Source organism: Arvicanthis niloticus, chromosome 12 (assembly GCF_011762505.2).
Source record: "Arvicanthis niloticus isolate mArvNil1 chromosome 12, mArvNil1.pat.X, whole genome shotgun sequence".
In the NCBI taxonomy this organism is placed as follows: domain Eukaryota; kingdom Metazoa; phylum Chordata; class Mammalia; order Rodentia; family Muridae; genus Arvicanthis; species Arvicanthis niloticus.
The window spans coordinates 2931220-2946296 of NC_047669.1; the positions used below are offsets into that span (position 1 = coordinate 2931220).

Genomic DNA, 15077 nt, shown 5'->3' on the forward strand with positions numbered 1-15077 from the left:
ACAGTGAGTTCCAAGACAGCCAGGGCTGTCTGTTTCAAAGAAAAGAATTCAAGAAATAAAAAAGAAAACTAAATAGGCGAAACAAGTTGGTGCTTCTATTTCTTGTACAATATTCTAGAAAGGTTTATTAACTTCTTTTGAGTAACATTCGCACATGCCAATACTTACAAAAATGAGCTTGTCACCACTAGAGAAAGTAGAGGCAGGAATAAGTTCAAGGACAGCCTGGTAACACAGTGACACTCTAGCTCAAAAAATCTGGGCTGGAGAGATGGCCTAGTGGTTAAGAGCACATACTGCTCTTGCACAGGACCTGAGTTCAGTTCCCAGCACCTATTTTCAACAACTCATAACTGCATGTAACTCCAGCTCCAAAGGGCATCACAGCCTTTTCTGATTCCCACAAGCACCAGTATACATATGTATACATTTTCTCACACATGTATATACATATTTAAAAATAATATTTTAAGAATAAATAAATAGGTAGATAAACACACAAATAGAAGGTTGGTGAGATGGCTCAACAGGTAAAGGAGCTTGCCATCAAACTTCACAATCTAAACCTGACAACCTGAGTTCAAGCTCCAGGACCTTCATGATGAAAGGAGAAAACCAACTTTTTCTTACAAGTTGTGCTCTGACTTCTACATGCTCTCTGGCAAAAACATGTGTCTCCTCCCTCCCCTATAGCAAATAAATAAATGCATTTTTTTAAAAGTGTGTGTTGGCATGTGCACATAACACACCACACACACAAACACACACACACAAACGAAGGTGCCAGGCAGTAGTGACACATAGCTTTAATCCTAAAACTGGGGAGGCAGAGATAGGTGAATCTCAATTAGTTGGAGGCCAGCCTGGTCTACAGATCGAGTTCCAGGTCAGCCAGGGTTACACAGAGAAACCCTGTCTCAAGACACAAAAACAAAGAAAAAAATAAAGGATGGTAATGTCCCTAGCCTTCCACTGCTAGTCAGTGTTTTGTTTTACGCTCTTCTTATCTGGCTAAAAAACCCTATCAGATGGAACTGGATATGTAAGACAGGTTCACACACCACATACACAACTGGTAGGACATTAACAGTATAAAAAAAGCACCTCCCTGATTTTGTGTAACTCATCAAAATGAGTGATTTTACCAGGAGTGGTGTCACAGGCCTGACAAATCTCTGTGAGACCAGACCAATCAAGGGAACATACTGAGGGCTTTTCTCAAAAAATAAGAGTGAGGAGGAAAGATGGCTCAACAGAGGACCCAAGTTCCTATTCCCAGCACCTAATAAGCCGACAGCTAACAACCCCCTGACACTCCAGCTCCAAGGACTCTGCTGCTCTCTTCTGGCAATGTATTCACACACACTTACAAATACACAAACATACAATTTAAAATAAAAATAAAGTAAAAATGAGGCATGGTGGTGCATGCCTTTGATCAGAGGTGGGCAGCTGGGTTTGAGGCTAGTCTGTTCAAATAGTGACTTCCAAGACAGACAGGATAAGTTAATAAATAAATATTAATAAAATAAAATGAAAATGTCTGATTTTACTATTAGAGAACTTTCTAAGCTTGTATAGTGAAACTGCTTGACAATGAAATTACAATTTTAATGTGGTTACATATACTGCAAATTTAAATATAATCCTTCAGAATGCTTTAATGTAAATCTCATTTCAACTAATTTTCAGCAAATGGGAGAGAATGGCTCATGCCCACATGGCATCTTCCATGGATCAAGCTGTATGCTTCTACATAATTATTATTACAACTAACATAATATAGCTATTATCATAATTCTGTGAAGCCATTTCATTATTTTCTTTGTAAGTATGAGGATATTCATAAGGTCTAAAGAAACAAATGAGTTAAAAGCAAAAACTAACATATAATTTAGGTCCCTGCTACTCTCACAGCACACTGCTAGGCCTCAGGTCAATCTAAGAGAGTATAACTAAAGACAGCTACAACACAGGCTGAAAGGAAATGCTGCCTACACATCCCTGGGCAAGCCCAGTCAGGGCCTAGATCCATAGGCTGGCAGCTTCTCATAGGCCTAGCTCCTGGAATGTGTTTGTCTTCATCTGAACAAGGAAGGGTGTGCCTAACATTGTTGACCTACATTACAGTACAGACTCCAGAGTCCAGAACCCCAACTAAACTCAAGGACTCAAGACTCAACTAAACTCAAGAGCTCAAGGACTAAGACACCATCTCAACCCTGCCCACAACAGACCTAGAGACAAAGAACAAGAAACCAGGAATTGCCTATGTCACACTAGTAAGAGCAGGAAGAGTCGGGTCTGCAGTGAAGTGCTAGAGGTGGGGAGGGCAGGGTCACAAGAACTACTGCCATAAGCAAGCAGTCAGCACCTTACAGAGCTCAGAGGCTGTTCACTAGCCTTCTGAGTTATACTCTCTTAGCCTACTAGTGAAGAGTCAGTCAGGCAGTGTGAAATAAACAGATCCTACCAGTAAGTGCTGGCTTTGACAATAATGTCTGCTTTTGTTAAGTGGGCACCTGCTGGGTAAGCAGCTATCAAAACTACTGCTCAACTATGCTAAGGTAGAAGCAAAATACAGTAAAATAACAAAGGACAACAATACAGACCTAGAACTGCCAAAATTACAAGAACTAGGGTATACCTCAGATTCTTGTTTGGCACACATGGGGTTACCCCCAAAACTATTTTTAAAAATGAATCCAAACTACTAACCACCCCCTAAAACCCAAGAATAGCCACCCAAACAACAGGAGCAAAGTCTAAGAGCCCAATAGCTGGACAGTGAATTTGGCTCTAAAGTTCATTTCAGCTCCATCTTTGAATTAAGGCCATCAGCATCTGCTCTCCAAAGCCCCTGAGGGTCCTAGAATCTTAAAAGAGACTTGAGGACAGCCGGGCCTTTAATCCCAGCACTTGGGAGGCGGATTTCTGAGTTCAAGGCCAGCCTGGTCTACAGAGTGAGTTCCAGGACAGCCAGGACTACACAGAGAAACCCTGTCTCAAAAAAAAAAAAAAAAAAAGAGAGACTTGAGGAGGGGAGCAGTTGCCTTAATGGTTAAAAGAACATGTTGTTCTTGCAGAGGACCAGGCCGCAGTTTTCAGCACCCACATGGCAGCTCAAGACCAGCAGTAATCCCAGCTCCAGATTTGACATCCTCTTCTGACCTCCTATGGTATCAGACATGCACAGGCTGCACATATATACATGCAGGCAAAATATTTGACCATACAAATTTTAAAAAAATAAATGTTAAAATTTTTTTAAAAAGACTATGTGTTATGACCTTTTATGTGCTATATAATATTTTATGTTTGCTTGAATGTACCTCTGTGCACATCTTGGATTCACTGGGACTGAATGACATGGGTGCTGTCCAGGCTGGGTCCTCTGCAAGAGCAAACAAGTGCTCTTAACCACTGAGCCAATTCTCCATACTCTTCTCATTTTTTCAAAAACAGACTGGGGGAAAACCTTTGGAGGGAGGAGCAGGGTCTCACTGTGTAGTCTAGGCTAGCCTGGAACTCTCCAAACAGCAAGCTTCAAGATCAGGTTCAGTGGGGTACCTTGCCTCAAGGAGAAAGAGTGGAGTGACAAAGCAACACACTGGTTCATATTCATTCATATTCTCATATTCTCTCTCTCTCTCTCTCTCTCTCTCTCTCTCACTCACACACACACACACACACACACACACACACACACACACACACACCTAGGTGTGTACCACCAACGCACATGCATTCACTGGAAAAACACACAAAAGGAAAAAAGGCACACTCATACACAGGATTCTCAGTTTCTCTCTTACTTTAGTTCAGAGATCTCTTCCAATTTTGAGAAACAAACTGCTGGGTGTGGCAGTACGCATCTTATTTTCCCAGCACTTGAGAGCAGAGGCAGGCAATTACTCAGATTTGAGGCCAGCCTGATCTACAAAGTGAGACCATACTGCACCACAATGCCCAGTGTAGTTTTACCTTTATAATGATATCTATATCTTAGTATATGACAGATACTTTGCTAATACTTAATTTATCTTAATTCACTGAACCTACACATAGATGGAGTAACTTAAGGCAAAAGTTAACTTACTCAGGACCACTTGTCTAAAATGTGACAAGCACAAGACTCAGAAATTGAGAACTTAAGCTTCAATTGCCAAGTAGTTTATAGTCTAGCCCCCACCAGTATGATAAAGGACAGTCTCAATTTCTCTCTTATCCCACCACCCATCCTCTCCCAACACTTCTAGGGTTGCAATTGAAACCCAAAGGCTCTGCTACCGGTCTTTAAGTCCATCTGTATCACCTGTAACATCTCTTCCAAAGGCTAGCTGGAAAACTTGGCCAAGACACGACCCACAAGAATGGAGGGCACACCCATGCTATCCAGCCAACCCAAGGGTAAAACCAGGCCAGTTCCTCAGTGTTGCTGGAAAGCACCTACTGGGCTGGTCTAACTAAAATCTAAGGAGGGGACAATACAATATCAGAAGCAGGCTGTCTGCTTAGGAAGCTGAGAGAAGTTTCTGGGGCTCCATAAACACTCTGGGAGAAGGATTCACCTTCAGTGGTCTACATTCTAAACAGGTCATCACTAGATGGAAGAAAAATATACAGTCCCACAAGGATTTCTCTTCAACTACTGAAATTTTATTCAATTATTAAAGGACTAGGCCATAAGCCACCTACTCCTCAGTATTGGGGGCTGAAGTGTCTTTCCCTGCAGGGCATGCTACCATTGATTTGGAAAGAAATTGGGTATCCAATGGACAGGTGGAATTTCTGAGAGCTAGATGCATACCATTTTCATAACTCATTCATCAGGGCCTAAATTAGGTACCTTTAAGCAGATTCTCAAAGGACAAGAAATCACTCTGATACAGAGAAGATACAAACACATCATACTGAAGTGGATGGTTCACTAGGAAAATGCCTGCCTAGCATGCTTAAGGCCCTGGGTTGGATTCTTTGTATGACAAAAAAGGGAACTAGAGGTCAGAGATACAGCTCAGTGATAGCGTTACAAGGCCCGGAGGTAGATCCCTGACACTGAGGAGGAGTAGTGATTGTAGGGGACACCAATCCAAAAATCCAGAATTGGAGCTAAAGAGATGGCTCAGTAGTTAACAACACCGGCACTGGCTGCTCTTCCAGGGGAACAGAGTTTGATATCCAGAACATGTGGTGGCTTAACAATTGCCTGTGACTCTAGTTCTACAGGGATCAGACACTTCTGGCTTCTGTGGGTACTACACAGATGGTGCACAGACACAGATTCAGGTGAAACACTCATGTACATAATAAGACAGGTAAATCTTTAAAAAAGAAAAAATCCAGAGTGCCAAGAAAAGATGACTCAGAGGATAAAGGGACATGCTGCTCAAGCCTAACCAGAATCCTTGGTGGAAAGAGAAACAACCAATTTCCAGACTGCAGTTGAAAAACATGCCCAGTATGGTGGTGCATACCTTTAATCCCAGCACTCAGGAGGCAGAGGCAGGTGGACAGATGAGTTCAAGGCCAGCCTGGTCTACAGAATGAGTTCCAGAACAGCCAGGACTACACAGAGAAACCCTGTCCCGAAAATTTTAATAAAATAACCAAGAGGGAGGATGGAAGTGGGCACATAGTTTAGTGGTAGAATACTTACCTACCATGCACCCTGGGTATTCAGACACAGACAGACAGACAGACAGACAGACACACACACACACACACACACACACACACTTAGTCTCAATTTACTGGAATACACAATCTTAAGATAAAAATTGCAAACACAGGGGCTGGAGAGAAGGCTCCTCAGTTAAGGGCACTGACTGCTCTTCCAGAGGACCTGGGTTCAATTCTCAGCACCCACATGGCAGCTCACAACTATGTGTAACATCCTCATACAGACATACATGCAGGCAAAACATTAATGCACACACAAAAAGAAATACATTATTTTTAAGTGCAAGTGCAGTGAGACAGAAATGTAACATGGGCTTGTAAGCATTCATATTCAATTCCCAGCACAAGACAGCTCAACAGGAAATCTGTTTACCATTAAGCCTGACCTAAGTCTGATCCCCAAACCCATAATGGAGAACCAACTCCCAAAACTTGTTCTCTGATTTCTACATGTATGCACCACTTATTCAAACATACCATGCATCACAAACCACAAATAAAAAACAAATACTTTTCTTAATTTAAAAATCCCCGAATCTATTCCCAAAGTGGATTCAAGCCATTTATGATGGCTTATCATGTATAACATCATGTAAAAAACTTCTTACAGGTTGAGCAGTGATGGGAGGTGGTGGTTGACACCTTTAATCCCAGTGCTTGGAAGGCAGACTGGTCGCCGAGTTCAAAGCCAGCCTGGTCTATAAAGTGAGTTCCAGGATAGCCAGAGATACGGAGTAATCAAGTCTTAGAGGGAAAAGGAAAAAGAAGGAAAAGAGAGAGAAAGGAAGGAAGGAAGGAAGGAAGCAAGCAAGCAAGCCAGCCAGCCTGCCCTTCCCTCACTCCTCTTTTCTTTTTTTGAACTGGAGTCTCACACACACTAAGTTGGAAGTTAGCCTGGAACTCCCAGTGATCTTCCTACCTCAAGCTCTTTAATAGCTACATAAAAACACCATCACACCTAGCTCTCCCCTCACCCCTTAGGATAATTAATTACCAAACCTGTCATTGTTCTATAGTTAATTACCAAGCTGGGAGGATACAATCCTGTATTCAAGAGCAAAATAGCTTACTGCTTAGTACAATAAATTCCAAGGAATGAGCTGTTATTAAATAACGCCTGTGTCCTGGTCCATGCTTGCAGACTGAGAAAGCACACACACAGTGTGAAGTTTGGAGGGAATACTACTTCAAAAGCACTCTAAGAATGCTACAAATCCCAGTTCCTTGGCTCCACTATTATACCATAAAACTAACAAAATGTTACCTTTCCTGCCTGTAAGTCCACAAAATTCCAAGAGAAAAGCCCCTGTGGGAAGCTATCCAATGGGAGGGCCCTAGGGAAGATGTGGTGAGGCTGCAAACAAATGATTTGCCCAATCAATTTCTAAAATAGTTTGGGCTTTGTAGCCAATTTCCCTATTATTGATTAAAGCAATGGTTACAATCTAGGTGTTGCCTTCAACTCTGGATTAGCTGCTTTGCAAATTAAAATGTATTTAATGATTTGCTAACATCGCAAATCTTTTTTGCTAATGTTTTTAAATTTAAAACTTTCTCAAAACTCCCCTCTGGAGAGATGGCTCAAGAATTAACACTTGTTCTTGCAGAAGACCCAAGTTCAATTTCCAGCACTCACATGACTCATCACAATAATTTCAGTTCCTAAAGGTCTTTTTCTTTCTTTCTCTCTTTCTTTTCTTTCTTTCTTTGTTTCTTTTCTTTTCTTTTCTTTTTTTTTTTTTTTTTTTTTTTTTTTAAAGACAGTGTCTCTACATGATCCTGGATGAATTGGAACTTGCTTTGTAGACCAGGCTGACTTTGAACAACATAGATCGACCTGCCTCTGCCTCCAGAGTGCTGAGATTAAAGTGCCATCATACCCAACAAAAACCTCTTCCCACATCAGAGGGTAGCACTTGAACAGGCAACACACAAATATGCATGTATCCAAAATACTTATATGGATAACAGAGATAAATTAAAAAAATAAAAAAATGTAAGCTTCCTCAAATTCACTTTTCCTAAAATAGCTTCTCAACCATATTTATATTCAGATATAGATATAAATATGTGCTTTTTATTATTGTTGTATTATACTACCTGTTAACAATCCACCATTATAAAGAAATGTCTAAAGGAATAAAGAAATGGTTCATTGTTTAAGAGTATTAGTTCAAGGATTCAATTTCCTGCACCCACCTGGTGGGTACAAATACTGGGTTCAATTCCCTGTACCTACATGGTGGCTCAACAACAACTGTCTGCAACTCCAGTGGCCCGGATCCACCCTCTTTTGTCTTCTCCTGGCACCAGGAAAGTACATGGTACAGAGACAATCATGAAAGCAAAACACTAACAACACAAGACTTGGAAGCACTTGGGAGGCAGAGGCAGGCAGACAGATGTCTGTGGATCTAGCCTATGTTGATATATATGTATCGTGTGTGTGTGTGTGTGTGTGTGTGTGTGTTTAGATAGACAGACAGACAGACAGACGGATGGATGTTGAGGATAGCCTAGTCTATATAGTGAGTTCCAGGACAGAACATAGTAAGACCCTGTTTCAAAAAAGCCAAAAAATACTTGATAATAACAACAATAATAATCAACAACAAACACAAAATCAAACTTTCAGTTCCTCACCACTCCTTCATAAAGCACCGGTACTGCTGATCAACCAGCACTGAATCAATCATTCATTTGTGTAAGATCTCATGGATCTCAGGCTGGCCTCAAACGCATTATGTAGCTTTCAATTCCTGATCTTTGTCTCTATCTCTCAAGTGCTGGGATAACAGGTGTACTACCAAGCCCAGCTTATTTTTTAATTTTTGCTCTGCAATTAACTAACCAAGTTTAAACTCTCAAAGCCAATGATCATCAATATATAAACAGAATTTCCTACCTGAACTGAAAGTATCTAGACCCACAACTTTAAAAACTGTATCTACTCTTCTATCATCTCACCTCACCGTGGGGTCTACTCCTTAGTTAGGACTCGGCCAATCGAAGCTGGAGAGGTGGCTCAGTGGTTAAGAACACTGGGAACTCAGGTTCAATTCCCAGAAACTACATGGTGGCTCACAATTGTCTGTAACTCTAGTTCCAGGTGATCTGACACCCTCAAACAGACACACATGCAGACACCAAACCACATACAATAAAAAATAAGTCATTTAAAATTAAAACTCTCCCAATCTATCTAAACTCAAACTGCCTTGTTGGGAAAAATTAAGATAATAGACTAATTTTGAGTGTTGAAAACAAAAAAGAACTTAAGTACAGTAAGCTTGAATTCTTATGTATTCAAACTTTTTTCCTGAGCTCAAATTTTATGAAACAATTTTTTTTGGGGGGGAGGGGGTGGGTTTCGAGACAGGGTTTCTCTGTGTAGCCCTGGCTGTCCTGGAACTCTGTAGACCAGGCTGGCCTCGAACTCAGAAATCCACCTGCCTCTGCCTCCCAAGTGCTGGGATTAAAGGCGTGCGCCACCACCGCCCGGCTTATGAAACAATTTTAAAACTGTGATTCCCCTCCTAGATGTCTAACAGCCTGGGAATTCCAAACCAGATCAATGGTGCTAGACCAGGGGGATACCAGTTGGTCCTGGTGATTCATTCCTGTAATCCTAGCAGTCAGGAGGAGGCAGGAGAATCACTTTGAATTTTAAATCAGCCTGGGATACAGAGCAAGACCATGTTTCAAAAAAAAAAAAAACAACCCACAACCCAACAACAACAAGGGCAATGCTGGTTGCTGGTGGCACATGCTTCTGATCCCAGCACTAGTGAATAAGAGGCAGGCGGATTTCTGAGTTCAAGGCCAGCCTGGTCTACAGAGTGAGTTCCAGGACACCAAGGGCTACACAGGGAAACCATGTATTTTAAAAAAAAAAAAAAAAAAAAAAAGGCCACCCCACAAAGCCCAGCATAACTGATTGTCATAAGGAGGAAACGTAAGAGCTGTGCTGGGAGAGCACAAAGTCAGAGGTGTAGGTGATGACCCCAGGACTCCTCTGGAAGGAAAGGGAATGCTCCAGAAGAGAAGAGAGCTTTTCTCAGGCTGGGCAAACACAACACACAGAGTGAGTACTATCATGAAGCTTTGTTTTAGACTCTCATGGCGTCTGGTGATAAGGCACACATTACTTTCTCCTTTGTGAGGTAGTCAGAGGCAAGCCAACAAAATCTGTGTTCTCTTTTCTCTTCTACAGAACAGGAAAAGTAGTATCTAACTCAAAGAGAAGACTGATGATCATGAATGTGAAGCACACACTAAAAATTGGGAAAATGGTAGCTGTTGCAATAATAAGGTGCAAGGGCATCCGGAAACTCTTAAGTTGGAGGTGAGACTGGGAAACTGCTTTCTAAGAAAGATCTTTCATGCCAAGTAAGAAGATAGGATTGGGCTGTGAGATAGCTCACAGGTAAGCTTGCCCACCAGAGTTCGAGCCGCATTGGACCCATAGTGGAAAAAGAGAAACAGACAAGTTCTACTCTGACCTCCACCCCCACACAGACACAATGTGCACCCCCCCACCCACACACAGACACAATGTGCACCCACCCCACCCCCACCCCCGACACACACAGAGAAAGACAGAGACACTTACATTTAAAAATGTTTAAAGTTAGAATTGCTAAAGATGGAACCAGAGAGGATTTCAGAAGGAAAGGACTAAATAAATATTTGCTTTAGAGAAAAAAAACTCTGTAGTCCAAGAAAGGTAGCCAGGGAAAAGTATATAGAAGGGGCCCTGAGAGAGGGTGGATGAATTCATTTCATCAAAATTACAAGAAACAGCATGCATTCACAAATCTTCCTAAACTGAAACCCACAAGGCTCGAGGGATGACAACTTTTGGGGTTTGAACACGGAAGTGATTAGCATTCCTTTCCTTTAGGTAAAGGATGGAGTGTCACCCGCAGAACAGATAAGGAGTTTGATCACAATTGTTTTGTGCCCATTTCCACTGTAGTTTTATTATTAAATGTTCTCTCTAGGTTTCAGTGAGCAAATGGCTTTCTTTTGTTTCTTTTGTTTTGACTCCATCAACCAAGTACAAATCTGTTCTCAGCTCCTCCGGCCTTTTGTATTTCCGGTCCGGCGAGAGCTCCGCAGCACTACCAGGTAGCACTCAAACACTGGCGGGTTATCTTTAGAGAATGTCGGCAAATCTGCTAGTGAAGGACTCAATTGAGCACCTGTGTTGTATGCCTCACCAAAGGAGCCAATTAGTGTGGTGACGCTCCGATACATTCAAGATACAAAGTGCGTATACCAAGTTATTTTTGTAAACTTTGGCAGGTTTGGCCTCCAACGACAGAGGCCAGCCCCCACCCTTCGCTTCATCAGAGAAAGGAGATGAGGATGACTAAGAGGTGGATAGAAGAGTGAACCTAGCTACGCGGGGGGACGACCCCACGCCTTCCTAGAGTCGGAACTTGTCCGCTGTGTGACTGTGCAGTCACAAGGCGACAGTTTGCGAGGACCCAACACAATTTCAAAAGACCACCAACTAACTGACCTAACTTTGGCCGCCTGCCCTCCTCCTTCCTTTCCCGTCTCGGGCCTCGCAGCCTCCCCGGTCCCGGAGCTGTGGGCTGGCGGAATGGGGCTCAGAGAACGGCGACCGCGGCCCAGAACCGGGCGGCTCCGCGGCGCGGACTCCCAGCCGGGGCTCCGGCTTTCTTCCCCGAGGGCGCCCCGCTTGGGGCCTCCAGGCCCGGCCCACAGACAAACGGCGTCCTCGACCCGGACCGCGGCCGCTGCGACGGAGGGCCGGGCTTCGCTCCGGGAGGAGGGGGCACGAGAACTGCCCAGGCTGATCCGAGGGGCCGGCGGAGGCGGCTCCCGGCGCGGCCTTGCGCTCCCGCCCAGGCTGCGGCCTAAGCGGCCCCGTTAGATCTCTCCGCACGCGGCACAGCGGGGCCCCGCAACGAGGGATGAAGAACGGCGTCGCCCCAAGGAACCGCGGCCCGCCGTAGGGGTCCCGGCCCGGGGACGCTGCCCCCCGCCTGGCCAGCGCCAGAGAATGGCTTTTACCTTCATCAGCCTCCTGCTGGCCGCCATCTTGGATCTGGTGCTGCTGCTTTCCCAAAATGCATCGCGGTAGGCCAGGCGGCTAGAACCCCCTCACTTCCTGGAGCGGGGGAGGGGCTAACCGGGAAGAGAGCGGAATAGAGGCGCACCTACTGTGTGTGGGGCCCGGTGCTTTAGAATCTCGTGTAGACACGAGTGACCTGGACAGTTAAAGATCCTTACTTTATGGAGCCTCCAATCCGACGGCAAATGCATACGGTGCCTGGTACGTAGTAGGTGCACTATAAATAGTGTGTACACAAAATAATCGAATAATCAAGATTATTTCATGCACTGCTAAACATTGTGAAGAAATCAAAACTGGGAAATGAGAAAGTTATTCTGTTACTGAAGACGTGATACAGTCGGTAAAAGTGCCTGCCTGATCAAGAAAGACCTGAGTTTGGATTCCCAAGAACCCACATACAAAGCAAGTATGGTCCCCAGCACTAGGGGAGGGAAGTTACAGGTAGATCTCTGAAGTTCTTTGTCTAACCTGCCTAACTGAATTGTTGAGCCTCAGATTCAAGGAGAAAACCTGTAAAGTGCAAACAAGGAAAGAATGCAATGGACCTCAGGTCTCCACATGCATGTGTGTGCATGCCCACACTAACATTCACATAGAGCCTCCTCCCCCACACAATAACGACAAGGATCTACTTTTCAGGAAGCCTCACTAAAGGAATACTATGAATAAGAGAGAGCAGAACAGCCGAAGATAAGTGGATTGTGCCTTTAAGTCCTGCAGAGGGAGGCAGAGGCAGGCAGGACTATAAATTCTAACCAGCCTATGCTACATACTATGATCCTAGTAATGGCTGAAAGATCCAGAGAAAAAGAAAGAAACTGCCAGAAGGCAACCCCTACACTCAGTGCTTCTACCAGTGGAGAGGTGTTGGAGGCTGGGGGATGAGATGTAGATAAGGTCTTATGTAGCCCAAGGTAACCTCAAAATTGACTATATAACTAAAGATGACCTTAAACTCCTGATCCTCCTGCTTCAACCCTCAAGTGCTGGGAGTACCTGTACTCCATGAATAACTTCCATGTGCTCACTAGAAGGAATCTTTTCTTTGGTCTTTTTTTTTTTTTTTTTTTTTAATTTATTTATTTTATGTAAGCAAGTATACAGTTGCTCTCTTCAGATGGTTGTGAGCCACCATGTGGTTGCTGGGAATTGAACTCAGGACCTCTAGAGGAGCAGTCAGTACTCTTAGCCACTGAGTCATCTCTCCAGTTCTTCTTTGGCCTTTTGATGCCCTTTCTATCTAGAGTAAATTGACCCCCTAAGAGAAATCACATGACACCAGTGGGGAATGGTGGGCTAGGCCACCAAGACCTCAGACTCCATGTCTCAAGAGGGCTGAGGCTCTAAGGAGAAACTAGCAGAAGTACAGAGCTGGCAACATGAGGCCGACTGAAATGTGAAGAGAATACATTGCTTTCATTCAGCAGAATCTTCAGGACACTTAACTCAGAGGGTTTCACATCAGGTTCAAACAATATACTCTTTTTTCATTTGTTGTATTGTTGTTGTCCTTGTTTTGAGACAAGGGGTTGCTATGTAGCCTTGGCTGGCCTTGAACTCATAGAAATCCACCAATCTCTGCCTCCCAATTGCTAGGATTAAAGAGTTTTAATACCCATCTTAAAAATCATATAATTTCCTGGGCAGTGGTGGCACATGCCTTTAATCCCAGCACTTGGGAGGCAGAGGCAGGTGGATCTCTGAGTTTGAGGCCAGCCTGGTCTACAGAGTGAGTTCCAGGACAGCCAGGGCTACACAGAGAAACCCTGTCTCAAATCAAACAAACAAAAAACATATAATTTAAGCCTGGAGGTGGTAGAGCCATATCCACTGATTTTTCCACAAGCACACCATGATATGCATGATCACACACACACACACACACCCTCATCTGAAGACCCAATTTTGATTTCTTTTTTTGTTTTGCTTTCTTAGACAGGATCTCTCTGTGGAGTCCTGGCTGTCCTGGAACTCACTCTGTAGACCAGGCTGGCATCAAACTCAGAGATCTGGCTGCCTCTGCCTCCCAAGTGCTGGGATTAAAGGCGTGCACCACCACTGCCCAGCACTAAGTTTGATTTATAGCATCCATATGGTGGCTTACAGCCACCTATGGGTCCGGTCTCAGAGAATCTGATACCCTCTTCAGGCCTCCGCGGGCACTGTATACAACTGGAGCTGTTCAGACATACATGCATATAAAATAACAATACACATGAAAATATATTTAAAAAATTAAAGATAGGAGGAAATTTTGATGTGGTGAAAGGGAGACCAAGGGAGGGCAGAGGCAAGAATAATCAAAATTTCAATTCTGTTTTGTTTTGGAGACAGGGTTTTTTTATATATCCCTGGCTATCTTAGAACTTACTATTTGTACCAGACTGCCTTCAAACTTGCAGAGATCCATCTGCTTCTAGCTCCTAAGTGCTGGGATTAAAGGGTGCTACACTACACCTGGCTTTGTTTTTTAACGTTGTGTGTGTGTGTGTGTGTGTGTGTGTGTGTGTGTGTGTGTGTGTGTGTTTGTGTTGCCTGCATGTGTTATCTGTGATCCATTTATGTCTGGTGCCTGTTGTAGCCAGAAGAGGGCATTGGATCCCTGGAACTATAATGATAGGCAGTTGTGAGCCATCATACTGGAAGAGCACTGAGCAGTCTCTCCAGGCCTACTACCTCTTTGTTAAACCAGTGTCTTTTTAGAATGTAACACATGACACTTATGAGGACATCTGTACACTGGGGCAGGTTGGAATTCTCTTTCTTCAGTTCCTCGAATCACTTCTGCAGTCTTGTACTGTCTCCAGGGAAGTCTGGAACCCCACAGACTCCAGTTTGAAGACAATCCATGTAATCTTTCTCTTTCATTTTGTAAGTGGGGGAAGTGAGACTCGGAGAAAACAGTAACATGGATTAATCTGCCTCCAAGTCTGTAACTCATTCTCATATATTTCAAGCACAGTGGTGTCCTGGGTAACAAGAAGGAACAGAGTAGAGACGAAGAAAGACACTTTTCTGAAACACATCTGACATGCCTCAGGAGGTTCTGGCATGCCTAGCAATCCAGTTAGTAAGTGAGAGGATTCTCAAGAGCTCCTGCAAATCCTCCCCCTGGTGACAGGCTCATCTCCAGACCTCATAGCTTGAACCCCAGTCAAGTAAGTCACAGGAGCTGTGAAACCACCCATGACACCATGAAGTAACAACCTAACTACTCAGCCTCAGGTGCCCGGGAAAGCCACCCATGGATCTTCTCTGTAAAGCAGCATTTTGTAAGAGCTCCATA

General features: G+C 43.8%; 1 protein-coding gene across 2 annotated transcripts in view; it reads right to left on the reverse strand.

Moving 5' to 3' along the window:
- The window catches only part of Ube2l3 (ubiquitin conjugating enzyme E2 L3), a 45327-nt gene extending 33496 nt beyond the window's left edge, over positions 1 to 11831 (reverse strand). The window contains exon 1 of one of the 2 annotated variants that reach the window (XM_034515059.2): positions 11728 to 11831. In XM_034515059.2, coding sequence (XP_034370950.1) covers positions 11728 to 11754 — 27 coding nt within the window. In that variant the 5' untranslated portion in view covers positions 11755 to 11831. Of the gene's footprint in view, positions 1 to 11209 lie in introns of both variants that reach the window. The other variant, XM_076942536.1, reaches the window with a different exon arrangement.
- Positions 11832 to 15077: the final 3246 nt, after the last annotated feature.